Source organism: Labrus bergylta, chromosome 14 (assembly GCF_963930695.1).
Source record: "Labrus bergylta chromosome 14, fLabBer1.1, whole genome shotgun sequence".
Taxonomy (NCBI): domain Eukaryota; kingdom Metazoa; phylum Chordata; class Actinopteri; order Labriformes; family Labridae; genus Labrus; species Labrus bergylta.
This window is the reverse complement of record NC_089208.1, coordinates 17,391,704-17,406,848: the sequence shown is the minus strand read 5'-3', so window position 1 is coordinate 17,406,848 and position 15,145 is coordinate 17,391,704. Positions and strand designations below refer to the sequence as shown.

Genomic DNA, 15,145 nt, shown 5'->3' with positions numbered 1-15,145 from the left:
GAAGAGGGCACTCAAAGGATAAATGTGGGTGGTACCTGTCACTGATGACTCCAGCATTAGCCAACAGTTCAAAGATCCTAAGCAGCTGCAGCCTGAGAAGATCCCTCCTCTCTCTGCGCTTCTTGTTCTGCAAACACACACACACACAGGTTTTCACTTTCCTGTTATCAGGGGGGATATGTTTATACTGGGAAGCATGTGCATGTTTATAGAGGGCTAATTAGTTTCTGAAATAAACACAACTTAGCATTAGCTGTAGGAATGATCAACAAGTTTTATTCTCATATGTAATAAAGATATTGACTTTTCAAAAGGATCTCCATTACCTGTGAGCAAGAATAATATACAACATGAAATATATATGTGTGTGTGTGTGTGTGTGTGTGTGTGTGTGTGTGTGTGTGTGTGTGTGTGTGTGTGTGTGATACCTCAGGCCTCCGTTCTAGTGCCTCCTTCATCAGCGGATGGAGTTCTTCGACCAGCTCTCTAAAAACGAAGAGGATCAAAGAGGGGAAAAAGTCAATTCATTGCTCTATTTCTTAATGACATTGATCAAATCCTTCTTCCTCTCAGCTGGAGGATGTTCTGATTTAAGGAAACAGAAAGATTTGTAACAGATATATCTATCTTGAGCAACCCAAATGTCAAATGCCTAAAAAAACCCCCCACTAATCCTCAAATACTGGAAAAACGTCAGACAAATTTGTCTGGGGAGACGATTATCTCTTTCATAACAATGAACGCCCTTTTGATAAACAGTTCAGGGTAAAAATAGACGATCTCTTTAAAATGAAAAATCCTCCCTCTCACAAAGGTTCCTCTGTCTATCTAAAAGTGAAACATCTCTTTGACATCTCTTCTACATCAGTGACACAGGTATTTTTTTCTCCAATGAGTGTCTCAGAGGCATTCAGCTCATCTCAGTTATGAAGTGAATGTAAAGACTGATGGGAAGAACGAATAGATGAAGGCAGCGTTAAGAGACTGATGAATCACGCCTTTCTTATGTAAGAGATTAGCACTCTAGCACATCATCCGTTTCCTCTGTAATCTCCATGTGAGAGTTTTCTGTGGAAGAAGAAGCTCACACCAGGAACATAATAACAACAAACAGCAGTTTTATGATTCAACAACAGCCATTCAAAATTTTCAAATCTGACTTTTGTTTTTGTGATGGACAAATATTTGACTTTACTGAGCGCTTGAACCAGGTCTGGTGTGTATGAACATGTCTAGACAGTGTGGACGTTCAAGTACCTGAAGACCAGGGCGTTTGTGCATCCAAACCCCAGCACCAGAGACTCAGTGATCTCCAAACTCTCAGCTCTCATGAGAGGGACAAGTTGTTTTAGGAGCCAGGCTACGGAGGGAGTGCCGATCACCTGAGAGACAAAATCAAATACGCAGAAGGAAATCTGTCAGTAAGCTTTGGTTTCATTGATCATAAGCAAGAATGTCCCCTAATCTTAAACTCTTCAGTTGTATACAGCTGTAAAAAAATGGTCTCAATCTTAAGACAGTTCCTCATATTAAAACATAATCATCAACCCTCGTAGTCAGAGGAACAATATATTGGCCATCAAGTGATTCATTGATAAGTTTAACAAAAAAATCAATCAGCGTTTTTACAAAGATACTAGTCCCTCACTCTTCCCTGCTTACCCTATTTTAAAGATTTGTTGCAGTTAAATACATTTTTTATTTTATAAAGCTGTTCGGACTAAACTAAATATTAAAAGTCATCACCTCGCACTTCCAAAAATTGTGCTGGAAAATTCTTATAACTAATTTAAGAAAACTGATGAATCAGCCAATCAACAAATAATTGAAATCATAAGAATAATCTATATTTTCGATGGAGACCTCTTTCATTGACTACCCTTTTCATAACCTGTGTATGACTTTATAGTCTCAAACATATCCGGAAATATGAAAATCCATTACAAACACACACCTTGTTGTCATAGGTGATGCTGCCATCGGGCGTCGTGGCAGTGATCTCAGGTGTGGAAGCTCTGAGGTGACCGGGCGACATGATGCTCGGCTTAGCCACGCCCAGACACAGGATCAGGTAGTTACGCCACAGAGAGATGTAGTTGTCGCTGGAGCCTGCTGTGCTCGTCTTCTTAGCATTCACTGGGCTGCTGCAGGAAGACACAAAGTGAACAGGCAGGTGGCCGGATATTTAAATCTTTCATAATCTTTTGGGGAATGAGGAATTTAAAAATGTAACTCCTCAGCCATAATTTATGTTTGCTCTCATACTTTGGGTCAACCAGTGGCAGTAGCAGCTGTAGGCGTGTGAACACGTAGGGCCAGGCGTATCCAAGAGCGGTGGGGCAGTGTTTAGGAAGGTGTTCCTGCCGCAAGAAGATGTGCAGACAGAGCACCCACGGGTCCTTCATGCACTGGGCAAAGATCCAGACATGGCTGGGACTCTTCACATCGTAGGAACTGCTCACAAGTCGAGCTGTCCACTCCACCAGCCACTGCAGGTCAACATGGTGGTTGAGGGGCAAGGTGGACTGAAGGGGGGGAAGGGGAAATTGATTGAAGAACATTACACGGCTACAAAATAAATAATTTAGAGGATTTCAGTGATGTTCATATTGTTACATGTAAACTTACAGAGTCAGAGACAGCCACATGAACAAAGCTGTCCATTACAGCTGGGCTCAGCTGGTCCATGACCTCTATCATGGGTTTGTCATCATCCTGGAGGGGGTAAGACATTTATAGAATCAGCTATTTTTATAACAGCGTCATACAGTGTGAGAGAATTCACAGGCTGCATATGCTACATATCTAATCACAGTCCAATGGCTCTCCCTCTATCCTGCCATTTTCCAGTCTCGTCTTCCACGTCTGTATAAACTTAATAACTGCTGCCTGATACATGTAGGTAAGGTTCTCTTTGGTATGAGAACTTGAAAACTACACAGACGTTCAAAACATGAGACGCTGGTGATTTACACTGCATACATCTCATACCTCAGCATGTCCCAGAGCTGTGAAGAGGCAGCGTATTTCTCTTAACACACCGACTGCCAGCTTCCTCGTGCTGATCTGACATGAGCAGAGCAGCAGCAGAGCCAGGCCCTCAACAGCATGGAGCACTGAGCAGTGGGGGCTTCTCTCTGGCAGTCTGGGGCTGGACTGATGGAGAAGGGAAAACAATAAGGGAGAAGGAGTTAGTGAGGAGTGATAAATACTTCAATAATTCATTTCCATTGTAGGATCAAACTGGATCAAGGGAATTAAAACAATAAGAAGCTCTTAGATATTGAATGTGACGTGTTAACGAATAAAAAAGCTATAACTTCAAGCAAATGTCACCTCAGTCATCTGTAATGTGACCATGACTACGTTACACTTCACACAAAGCTGTACGAACCTCAACTCCCCCTCGCGTCTTCCCCTGGAGCTGCAGAGCTAACCTCCACTGTGTGAGCAGCTGGAGGAGGAGCTTCACAGACGCGTCCTGCAGACCCTGATGGGTGTCTTGGACCTGGAATGTTTGAGGGACACATTAAAAGATTAGCCTCCTGTGGCAAGGGGGGAGGGGAGATGAACCTGCTACTGTGCAGCTGTAAAGAACGTGGCTTTAGATAAAGGAGTCTGCTAAATGAGCTGGATAATTGTAGAACAGGGACAATGTACGATGACAACGTTTGAAAGAGTTAAAAGAGTGAAAAGGACAATTCCAATTCCAACAGATAAAAAAAGCCCATCATCTAAAGTGATAATGTTTTTTTTCTCCGTTACTGGTGTTTGATAACCCAGGACATAAACACACATGTGTAAAGGATGTGTAATGAATGTATTGCATGATAGTGTTATGTTTTAGTGCTTTGGTTGCTGCATTGTGGGGTTGATTACAGTCTTACCTCCCGCAAAAGAAAATGTGTGTAACCAAACAGGACGTCTTCCCTCCAGTCTGAGAAATCGAGTAATAGACTCTGCAGGGAGTTCTGCGAAATGAGACGAAGCTCATCGTCCATGTGCACCGTCAGTCTGAGGGGAAAGATGAAGAAAAAAATCAGACTGACAATTTAGTTGAATTTTGACAATTTCCAATTTCTTCATTAAGGCTCCAACATTATAAAAACATGCAAGTATCCCTGATAATAAAATAACATGACTGCACATGTTTCTGTATGATTAGCATGTAATATCATATGAGCGTTTTAGACATTTGATTGTTCTATTTCTAACTCACCGTGAAAGTAGGTCAATGAGCTCAGGTTTGGACATGGCATCAGGAAGGATTCGAGGAATGGCTGCCACACACGTCCTGAACAGGTCGATTTTAGGCTTCCTTTCCCCCCTGTCAGAGATAGAGGTGGGATGTGAAGAATGCTAACACTTGCATCAGGCACTGAAAATTAGCCATTTAAAACATCTTTAATTTTAAAAGGTAAGACATTTTAAGGTAAGGATGGTGTGCTTAGAGGACTAAGTTTCACTGTTGAAGGGTTCGTGACCCTTTCAGTGAGCAGATTAATTGTATGTCAATCAAAGATGGTTAGCAACACCTTAAACTGGAAACACTCCTCCGCTTCATTTGACAAGATTTCATAGATAAAATTACATAAGACCTGGCAACCATTCGCTGATTATGTAGAAGCTACGCAACACAATTCCCTCATTGCTCTTTGCAAATGCTCGAAAGCTGTAAAGCAGCTCTGGTCCTTAATTGATATTCATACTGTATTTACTTACTTTTATTTTCATTTCTTTGAGTAAATTCTCAACTTTTTTTGTCATGTATGTAAGAATTTGTTTCAAGTATCAAGCTTTTTGTTTGTCTGTTAACTAACATACTAATAAACAAATGTTAACAGACGGATTACAAGATGTCATTCAGCAGACGTTTAAAATGTAGCTACGATAAATGTGCTTTACCTTTTTGTTTCTTAAAGTAGGATTTAATAAGTATCAAACTGAATTATGTTCAGGTTCAGAAGTTTATAGTAACATACGTGATCATGTCCTCTGGTTCTTTGTTGAGCATCTGGACACTGGTGAGCATCATACAACGACCCACCTCCTTATCAAGGTGTCTCAGGATGTTGTCCAGAGACTTTCGCACCTGGGAGTAGTACAGGGACATTCCTGTGGAGAACAAACAGAGACATTAGAGACTACCCTCGAGTTACACCGGCTGGAAAACCTATTATTTAAAAAACAAAAACAAAAACAAAAACACACACAGACCTATTAGTTTGGCTTCCTCTTCAGTGAGCGTCTTGCTGAGATACGTTTTCTTCTTTTTCAGCGAGTTTCCAGACGGCAGAGTGGCTCCTGTGTTGGGCATAGGAGGCTCTCCATCCTTCTGTTGCAGAGCATCTGCTATCACCAGGAAAGCCCGCAGACCTATGTTCATACGCTGGAACATGAATAACACACAATATCCTTAGCTCAGATATTCGCGTCAGAGTTTGCCAGAGAGTTTGTTTGTAGAGCAACATGGAATTTGCAGCAGTGATTGAGAAAACAAACAAAACCAGGCAACAATTAAACTTTGACAAGCAAAATTAAATCATGAAATTACATTTTACTGCTTTATATAAATGTTTCATTTGTTTGATTATCTCATAAACATTATTTATTAACTGCAGCTCGGTCAGAGCTTTACTTTTCTGATTTAAAGTGATAATACAATGTCAACATCTACAACAAGATATATGAATGCTGGTTTATTATATATGTATACCACAATACTCACAGTAATCGTAGATATTTCTCAATAATCCAAAACAGCATGTTGGTAAGTGTTTATAATATCTTTATCTACCTAGAGAACCCAATTTTACATAGCATTCCTATATAATGGGAAACTTACAATGAACTTAAAAACATAAAATCCCAAAAATCAAGAGATACTGTGTTTCTTATTGCTCTTCCTTTTTCAAAACCTAGTGCCTGCATTGTCCACAATGCAGCTTGTTGCCTGAGAGTTTGGTAGATTTGATTTTGGTTCTGTTGTGGTGCTGGTAGAGGCATATGAAGCCTCAATCGGCTCGGGCTCAAGCGGATATGAGGAACAGCCTACAGAGGTCTGGTTACCTCACTTCTGTGTAACTACACATACCCTCATTTTGTCATTTTTAAAAACAACACCTGATTCCTTTAATCACAGTATATGATCAACACCTGAGGTGCTTATTCATCCTGGTGTTGCATTACATGTCAGAGCTCCAACAGAGAGCATTTTGTTCTTTACCGAGCTTTGGACTGAAGACTACACATAAATGTTAGAATGCACATCCTTGTTACGTGGCCAAGAGATTCTCTGCTGATCTGAGTGATTGTGTGCAGAGAACGATTCTATTTACCTCTGGGTTGAGACTGAACGCTTTGGCAGGTTTCCCAACACTCAGCAGGTCGAATATGATCTCCTTCATGGCGAAATCCAGTCTCTCCTGAAAGAGGACAAAACATACCAGTGTTACAGGATATAAGAGTTAATCTGCTGTGAGGCAGCAAAGTACATCTACATTATGTCACTGAAGGTTCACAGACGGGACATTTTTTATTATTACATAACTGATTATAACGAGGAAACAAGAGAATCAAAAAAACCACAGAATCTTTTTAAACCATTAGAAAAAAAAACATTTCAATTTTGATAATGGATTCTCGTTCAAGATAAAACATATCAGATCCTTTGTAATTCTGTATTATTAGCGATGTGGAAGTGGGTAAAGGAAAAGTTATTCCAGTTTTCGCCTTCGTATCTGAAATTGTTTGAGGTTTTAGGTGATAGCAGAGAAAAAAGACAGACTACATCTTGAGAAGTTCTTAAATGGTTAGCTCCACACAAAGCGCAACAAATCCCACAAGAACCAACCTTCATGTGAATGTGTAGAGTACAAGAATGAATGGAACAAACCTGTGCAATAAACTGTATAATCTTGACAAAGATATTGAGGGGCATGTCTCTGGGCACGACACTCCGACTCCCTTTGGGGAACAGAGTGGAGGTGATGGACGTCAAACGACTGGCGGATAAACGAGAGAAAGGAGAAGTTAATTGGATTTTAAATCAACCCTTTTAGAGCCAATGATAAGATACACAATCCACGTGAAATTAAAAAGACAAACAAATCAAAAACGAATGAAAAAGATAACAGGGACAACCTCTGCAGTTCGCTGGGCTGTGTGTTGAAGGAGAGGTATGACAGTACAATACTAGAAGCTTTAACAAAAGCTACACTCAAACAGAATTTCTGTGTTTTCTATTTTGAAAAGTCATATTAACATGTGCCCGTTACCTCTGTGTTCCAGTGTTGCTCTCACATTTGATTCGGATCATGTAGACCCACAGCAGGCGGTAGAGTGATTCCAGAGCCACACGGGCCATCTTGGGATCTTTATTCTGCGTTTATAGACATGCAGGCAAACATTTGTCATCTTTCCTCAGGTACAAAACAAAGGGAATGATTTCACCTCACTGCCATAAGAATGAACAAAGTCTCTTAGAGAAATGTGATTGTACCCTGACAAACATTCCTAACATTCTGTACCTTATACAGCCAATTGAGAACTTACTGCGTTCACTTCACACAATGCTTTCTCTGTATTAACAGTGTTATCACGGACCAAACTTTCACAGAAGTCTTAATGAGCCCCCGTCCATCACTAAGTTCTTAACCTGCTGTGTTTCCCCAGAGGCGGTAAACACTGATGCTTGATTTGATAACATTACAGCAGTCAAAGTGAGAAGTTCACTCATGTATGAATTTATGGTTTTGTCACTTTGTCAAAACCATCCCCCATGGGTAGAAATTTATTTCACAGAGCACATAGTCTTAGTAAGGAGTGTAAATTGTTTGGTCTTATACAACTAAACACCACTTTGGTTATTTTATTGAATATGCATCAGTGTAGACAGAAGGACTGACCTTGAGATTTGAGAGGCAGTTGTTGAGGAAAATGTGCCAGCGGCTGAGGAAGAACTGCTTCTGACTGACACACAGCAGGCATGTCACCAGAGGATACAGAGCCTGGAGCAGAGAGGGGGAGAGAGAGAGAGAGAGAGAGAGACGACAGATGGGACACATTAGCATCAGACACTTTAGACGACAGACAGCAAAGCATCATAGTATAAAGATCCCCATTATCAAATGTAAGCAGAACATTAACAATTGAGGTTATTTTCTCATATTTTAAGTTCAAATAGATTTCCCTTTATTGTGTAGAAAAAATATGCAAATTATTTTTCAAATATCATCCAACTATTTTCCCCGTTTCATGTTTCCCTGGCCTTATTAGTACCTAATTAATCAATTTCCCCTCAATCGGCCATGTTTCCTCCTCTGGGACCAAATCAATAAATCAAATAAAACACTTCTCTCTGTGCTCTCTCTCACCAGCAGTGTCAAATTGTACACAAGAAATTAGCACATGTAGGATTTCAACATAAAGTTCACATACAGAAACGTGACTTTGGCCTCTAGTTTGTTCAGTCACCTGCTAAGGGCAACGTAAGTCTGCATACAGATCATCCTTTAACATGAATGCTTCGCTAATGATCGTGTAGGTCCAGTTACACCCTTGTCATGAACGCTGGGTTTGAGGAGTGCATTGTTTACCTGTCAGACCTTATCAAGATGGGTGTTTGTTATCTGCCATTTCAGTGTCTGTCAGACACCCAGAATAACAATTAAGGAAAATACATTACATTTCTGCCATTCCTGTCATGTCTGTCCATTCGTCTCTGACATAGCAGGTTATTGTTTTGTGTGCATACCTGTGCACTGTGTGTATGGAAAAAGTGAAAAGACGAGACAGTATGCGTGCAGAGAGGTGTGGAGGGTCAAGAATGCATCAGTTCGCTTGAAGTATTTGGGGAATCTATGGAAGGATGCATGCATACTGGGCCAGTGACATGTCTGCAGCCCTGATGACACGAGCCCTAGTCAAGGCACAATGGATCCATGCACATATTAAATAGAAGAACAAGAGCAACACCCAATAGAGAAGTCTTCAGTCTTCAGCCTGAAGACATGGATTATCATCTAATTTGTCAAACAAATAGCTGTGGAGTCAAAGGTGTGGCAACAATTAAAAGAAAACAAAAGGGACACAATTACCTTGGATTTAAAAAAAAAATAGGTTTACCAGTCAGTACATCCATTTTTGTAAAAACAAAAAACAAAACAAAAAAAGTTGTTTTTCCAACATGATTCAAATATTAACAAACTTTTAAAAAGAATGTTATAGATCAGAGTTATATCTTTTGAGAATTGGGCGGGTCCATACTTAAATGGAAGGGGGGAAAGTTTTACAATACTTGAAAAAAGCTATTTAATGCTTGAAACAAGTAAAAAAAATATTTCTGAGATTCCAGAGTTTTTTTACTCATTCGAGGTGTAAAAGACTAAATACAAAATTACAGACAAAAAGATTCTTATAGGAAGAATTATTATGGAAAGTTCTTGTAAAGTATTCTTGTACATTTCTGTAATTCGGGTCACATAATGTTGTTACTTTTATCATGTACTTAATCTTCATGGTAAACATTTTTTTCCAGTCCCGATAATCTAATTGAGCTGCTTCATGGCATGCTTGTTTTCATGTTAGACTGCTATCTTAACAAGAGAGAGATATACTGCATCTCATTTTCTCATTCCCCTGTCTGTGCCCCTGCTGTAGGCAACTATTACCCATCTGGCACCGCTTCAGAAAACTAGCACGAGTACTGAATACCGCACTCCTGCCTCCTTCCCACTGAGAGATAAAAGCCCAGTGTTGGAGGGGTTCAGCTAAGTGCCTCAGCGATCGCTGTTAATGGAGAGGAAATGGAGAGCGATGAGCAATGATGAAACGGAATAAAGAAACTTACCAGAGAGTGCTTCTTCCTAGAGGACAGGTCCAGTGTGGTATCGTACAAGCTCTCTACAAAGTTGCGTAGACACGGCACATTTACCTCATTCTTCACAGTCTGAGGAGAAAACAATAATGCAGATGTTATGCAGGATTGTATTTCCATGAGGACTTTATTTTATTGCTTAATGCAAACAGACATCAAGTAAAATACACTGCAAATGTATGACCATCAGATTTTTTTTATTCTCAGGATACTGAGGCTAATTACTTAGACGAGTAGGTGTACTGTAAAAGCAAAACAACAGACTTTTTTCATTTAAAGTTCCCATGAAAGTGCTAGCATGGTTCTATGTCTATTTAATCTAAGTGCTATTTCAGCATTATAATGTGCTTCCTTTTAAACCATTAGTTATGGAGGGACGTGTCTTAGACATTGAGAGGTGTAATGTGAGAACCAACAAGAACTTTTTTTGTCATTCTTCTGTCTTAAACGTAGGTGGCAATCGGTGCAAGACACGTGATTAAAAAACACCTCAGTTGATTTCATGGGAACTTTAAAAGACAAAGGTTAACCTCAATTTTGATTCTGGCAAAACATGAAACCAAACATGGAGAAATGCACTTAGTGCATGGAGCAGTAAAATGAAGAGCACTTACAGCAGCTACAGGTACAAGTATCTCCACAAACAGTCCTGCTAATGAGTGCTTGATGTCCTTATCCTTCACTTCCAGGAAATACTGTGCACACTCCTAAAGACATAAAGAGAAAGCGAGAGATGGAGAGAGAGAGAGAGAGAGAGAGGTTAGAGACGGTGAGAGAAACAATGTATGGACAGGATAATCCTGTAACTGAAATGTCACCAGTTTCTAATCATGTTTTAACGGGGGAGGAAATGAGAAGCATTCTAAAGCTGCAATTGCCATCAAAGGGCCAATAAACAAAACACTTAACACCTTCTTACTTCAGTGGAACTATGTAGCCAAGGGGTTGTTATCTCGAATGGAGCTGAACTACTTCAAGGCATGAATGTATGGAGAGAAAGATTGCCCCTTTGAACACTCCCTGAGACTCCTCAAAAGGTGATGACATGTAAACCACAGGTGGGCTTCCTTAAATGACCTCTGTTGCTCTACCTGCATGAACTGGAAGGAGGCTTCAAAGTCTTCCACGGGGTACATTTTGATGCGGAAGAACTTGAGTCCCATGATGAGGCTAATGGTGGACTGGATGACATACGGGCTCTGCTCCTTCTGCCGCAGCTCCTTCAGCTCAGAGATGAATTTCTTTCTCACTCCGGGAAATCTACAGTGGAAACAGATGACAAGATGTGAAGCTCTATTTTCTTTAGTTTTCCCAAAGTGTTAGTATGTACAGCATGTATATGGGCATATATAATATTATTTTTTTTAGACTTTTGGATTAAAGTTCGCTTAAATAGTCTGTCTTCCGTTGTTACTCTTACCCCTCTCTGCACCTGTTTTCTTTTTTTTTGCATGTACACATGGGCGTGTGCGCATGTGTATGTACCCACCATCCAGATAGATTTTACCATCAGCGCTCTGCATGCCTATATTTAGAAAGGCATCTGGAGGGATGATGTGGAGGGAATGTGAATGTGTGTGTGTGTGTGCGCACTTGTTCTTTGGGCGTCTAGTTTTTTTTTCCTCACATGCTTTTGCATGCTACACAGGGTGCACAGCAGTTTAGCAAGAGGAACAGCCATCAGATTTATATTTTGGTGTTATAAGTTACACAAGAACACGCTATAAGGCAAGATTGAAAAGACACAGATAACGCCAAGAATTAAGTATGTGATTATTTATGCCTGTGTGCTCAACCTTTTTATACACCTGTGTGTCAATAATGAATTGCAAATAAGTAAAACTGAGAAGTTAGAAGTCAACAAAGGAGCTTAATCTTGTGAAAAAAACAATCATCAACATAGTGGACGGTTTGTTTTCTAAACTAGATCTCACTATTGATTTTGATCCATAATTAGATTGATGATGGCTTTAAATGCTGTTTTGGCTCTGATATTGTGTGTGTGTGTGTGTGTGTGTGTGTGTGTGTGTGTGTGTGTGTGTGTGTGTGTGTGTGTGTGTGCGCGTGTGTGTGGGAAACTACAGTGACTGAGCTACCCTGAGAACTTCCTCCATCGCAGTAATAACCCCCTGGAAAAGTGGAACAGCGCTCATCTCTCATCACCCACAACATTAAACAGACGGACAACCATCATCTAGAGTGTCATTATCGCCAGTCGTCATTACACACACACACACACACACACACACACACACACACACACACACACACACACACACACACACACACACACACACACACACACACACACACACACACACACACACACACACACACACACACACACACACACACACACACACACACACACACTAACAGGCTGCGAGTACACAGGGTATGACAGGCATTTGTTCATGTTGTACTCAAGATAAACGGATGGTATTTGTAATTGCTGTTTCTACTGGAAATGGGGTCAGGAGGAGGACAGGTAGTTACTACTGTAGCTACCAAATTCAATGTTCCACTCTGACAAATCAGCCCACATCGACAACATGACCCAGATTAGAAAATTCAATTTGGGCTGCACAAATTACATGAAGAATTTCACTTTAAACTGTGAACATGAATAAATTAAATTCCACATTTTAAACTGAATAGTAGATTGTTTTTTGTTAATGGCCAAACCTGCCTTGTGAATGGTGGCCCAAAAAAAAAAGGAGCGTTTTCGATGACTCTAATTACTCTACTATTACAGACTGCATCTTCAATAGCTGTGCGATAACGGACTCAGATAATAAGACTCTAAATTATGTGGGTATGCGGTAAATAGGAGATTATCTCAACAAACATTAAAAAAACAATTCATACTGTTTAGAAACACAATGTCAACAAACACAATCAACTCCCTGGAGAAATATAAACATTAACTGTGCAGGCAACACAAAAAGTATAAACACTACTTTGCTCGATCAGTGTAAGTCAGTACCTCGACTGAGCTACAACTCCCACAACCTCCGCGTAGAGGTCAGCCACGATGTGCATGTTGCCTGTGTTGGGTCCCAGATACCTTCAAAGGAAACACAACGTTAATAAATAACAATATAAATTGATGCACAGAACTGTGATAGTAAAAAAAATGGATTGTATTTGTTGGAGCTCCTCATATATATATATATATTGATGAGGATTGATTGTAAATGAATTTGTAACTCTTACCCCTCCTTGTATTTGAAGTGCTTGAAGGCCAAGTTTATGACTTCTTGGATGAGTCCATCCAAAAGAGGATGGAGGGGGATCTGATGAAAAAGAAAAGAGTAGTAATCAGACATTGCTAGGTGTTTATTACATTGCTAGGTGTTTATTACATTTGCATGAACGTCTGTGAGCGACATCAATAATATGCAAATAATCCCTTTGTATTCATTTAAATGTAGTCATCATCAGTGAGGTTGAAAGTCAGTATCTGACACCCTGACATCAAGTATGTTGTTAATCAAAGCAGAACATGTTGAATAATCAAACCACTTCTTGTGTGTGTTGGAACGCTGTCACAGTGATACCCAGGGATGTGTGTTATTTAAAAGTGTGTGTCTGTTTTCATTGATAGAAACAGTGTTTGCATTGCCTCTGTAATAAGATGAACTCACTCGTGCTAATCAGTTTCAAGATGTACAGCTTAGTACAGAATTACTGACTTCATTCAGACTCACCTGCTTCAAAACTTCTATAAGCACAAGAGAAAAGATGAAGTCTATTGCCAGATCCCTCCGCTCCAATAAGTAGTCCTTCTGTTGCTCATCACTGAGGCGGACAGATGGAAGGTAACAAAGACAGAAACACATTATTTGTCAGCGTCTGGCGGCAGCGTCTGGTCCATTATGTAAATGTGTACAGTAGTGAAGTGTACAAAGTGTGCAGGTTGTTTAAGATCTGGAAATAAGCTTTGGTATACAGAGCAACATCGTTACTGCAGTTCATTTTGTGTATTTTACTACTATTGATGTTCTTGTTTTATATTTACCATGGTTTTGTTTTGCGGATGTTTGTGCGGCATGTTTGTACTATTACATAAAAAGTCTTCCACATTAACAGTTTATTGGTTATTGTCCTATTACAGGGAAGTAAGCGCTCCAATATCTGAAGTTAATTGGATGTCTTTTACATACTGCCCTGAGGGACACCTGTTACTGTTTTACATGATCTCTGGTTGAAGTGGAGTTAAAAGTGGAGTGTGAAATGAATATTTCTGGTATGAGATATGCCTGTTTTTTACTGCGAGGGGATTGGATTTTATGTATCCAATATGATCTAACATGGAAAATGTCTCTTTTTTTTGCATGCGAAAAAAATGTCTTAATAAATTACAGCTAAACAAGAGAGACATTTAAGGTTTGTTACATATTTTATAAGTCAGGATGAGAATAAGACGTGTCATAGGTATTAGTAAGTCAATTCAAATTGCAGTGCTTTGGTTTATTTTTATTTTTTATGTGTGTGTAGTTTCTAAACCATGCATTTGTTTGCTTAGCGTCATCTCACTTTTTTGACTTGGTGTTGGCCCTGGGTCGATACTCATGCGACTCGTCCTCCAGGCCGTTCTGCCTTTTGTACCAGTCAAACAGAGTTTTCAGGATGGAGGGCAGGCAGTACTCGGCGAGAGAACTCATTGTGCTGATCAGCTGAGGGCGAGCAGAGAGACAGAGAGAAGGAGGTTAATCCCATTCCCAAAATACAACAATGTTACAGCTAGATTTGGATAATGGATAAAAAAAATTTAAAAAGCGAGGTGGCTCATCTGCTGATGATGTTTTCACACACACACAAACACACCTGATCGAACTGTGGATCCTCTCCCCTCTGCAGAGATTTGTTGAGGGGCTTCTCCTGTGAGACAAGAAAACAGTCTATTATAAAACTGAATGACAGGAAACAAACAAAAAAATGAGAAGTGGGCAATAGTAGCTTTGTGCATCGCCTGTTAAAACATGTGATACTAACAGTCACAATTTGACTTTCAAATTTGTGACAGAAGATTCTTTCACGGGGTTTTCCCTTGTGTGACTATAAAAAGAAAGACCTACACTTATAAACTGTTGATTTAGGTTTGGATAATAAAAAAATAGGGAGTAGCAAAAACTAGTCATACTGTATATCTGTATAGGCCATATTCACAAGACTGTGAATTTACACAATTATTTAAAAACAATCGAATCCTGTTACTTAAGAGACGTAGGATGAGAAATAAAAACACAGGAAGATTTAACAAGC

At 39.8% G+C, this 15,145-nt stretch overlaps 1 protein-coding gene across 2 annotated transcripts in view; it reads right to left on the bottom strand.

The window, feature by feature from the left end:
• The window catches only part of fryb (furry homolog b (Drosophila)), a 47,677-nt gene that overhangs the window by 19,832 nt on the left and 12,700 nt on the right, over nucleotides 1-15,145 (bottom strand). For both annotated transcript variants that reach the window (XM_065963202.1, XM_065963203.1), the window contains exons 3-26: nucleotides 14,708-14,761; nucleotides 14,417-14,556; nucleotides 13,588-13,678; nucleotides 13,094-13,173; nucleotides 12,864-12,944; nucleotides 10,969-11,137; nucleotides 10,492-10,584; nucleotides 9,851-9,949; nucleotides 7,908-8,009; nucleotides 7,278-7,381; nucleotides 6,896-7,004; nucleotides 6,339-6,425; nucleotides 5,218-5,389; nucleotides 4,983-5,115; nucleotides 4,220-4,327; nucleotides 3,888-4,014; nucleotides 3,395-3,508; nucleotides 2,992-3,156; nucleotides 2,629-2,715; nucleotides 2,266-2,525; nucleotides 1,955-2,144; nucleotides 1,258-1,382; nucleotides 429-486; nucleotides 36-127 (exon numbers count right to left, since the gene is read on the bottom strand). In XM_065963202.1, the coding sequence (XP_065819274.1) occupies nucleotides 36-127; nucleotides 429-486; nucleotides 1,258-1,382; nucleotides 1,955-2,144; nucleotides 2,266-2,525; nucleotides 2,629-2,715; nucleotides 2,992-3,156; nucleotides 3,395-3,508; nucleotides 3,888-4,014; nucleotides 4,220-4,327; nucleotides 4,983-5,115; nucleotides 5,218-5,389; nucleotides 6,339-6,425; nucleotides 6,896-7,004; nucleotides 7,278-7,381; nucleotides 7,908-8,009; nucleotides 9,851-9,949; nucleotides 10,492-10,584; nucleotides 10,969-11,137; nucleotides 12,864-12,944; nucleotides 13,094-13,173; nucleotides 13,588-13,678; nucleotides 14,417-14,556; nucleotides 14,708-14,761 (2,840 nt within the window). The remainder of the gene's footprint in view (nucleotides 1-35; nucleotides 128-428; nucleotides 487-1,257; nucleotides 1,383-1,954; nucleotides 2,145-2,265; nucleotides 2,526-2,628; nucleotides 2,716-2,991; nucleotides 3,157-3,394; nucleotides 3,509-3,887; nucleotides 4,015-4,219; nucleotides 4,328-4,982; nucleotides 5,116-5,217; nucleotides 5,390-6,338; nucleotides 6,426-6,895; nucleotides 7,005-7,277; nucleotides 7,382-7,907; nucleotides 8,010-9,850; nucleotides 9,950-10,491; nucleotides 10,585-10,968; nucleotides 11,138-12,863; nucleotides 12,945-13,093; nucleotides 13,174-13,587; nucleotides 13,679-14,416; nucleotides 14,557-14,707; nucleotides 14,762-15,145) is intronic.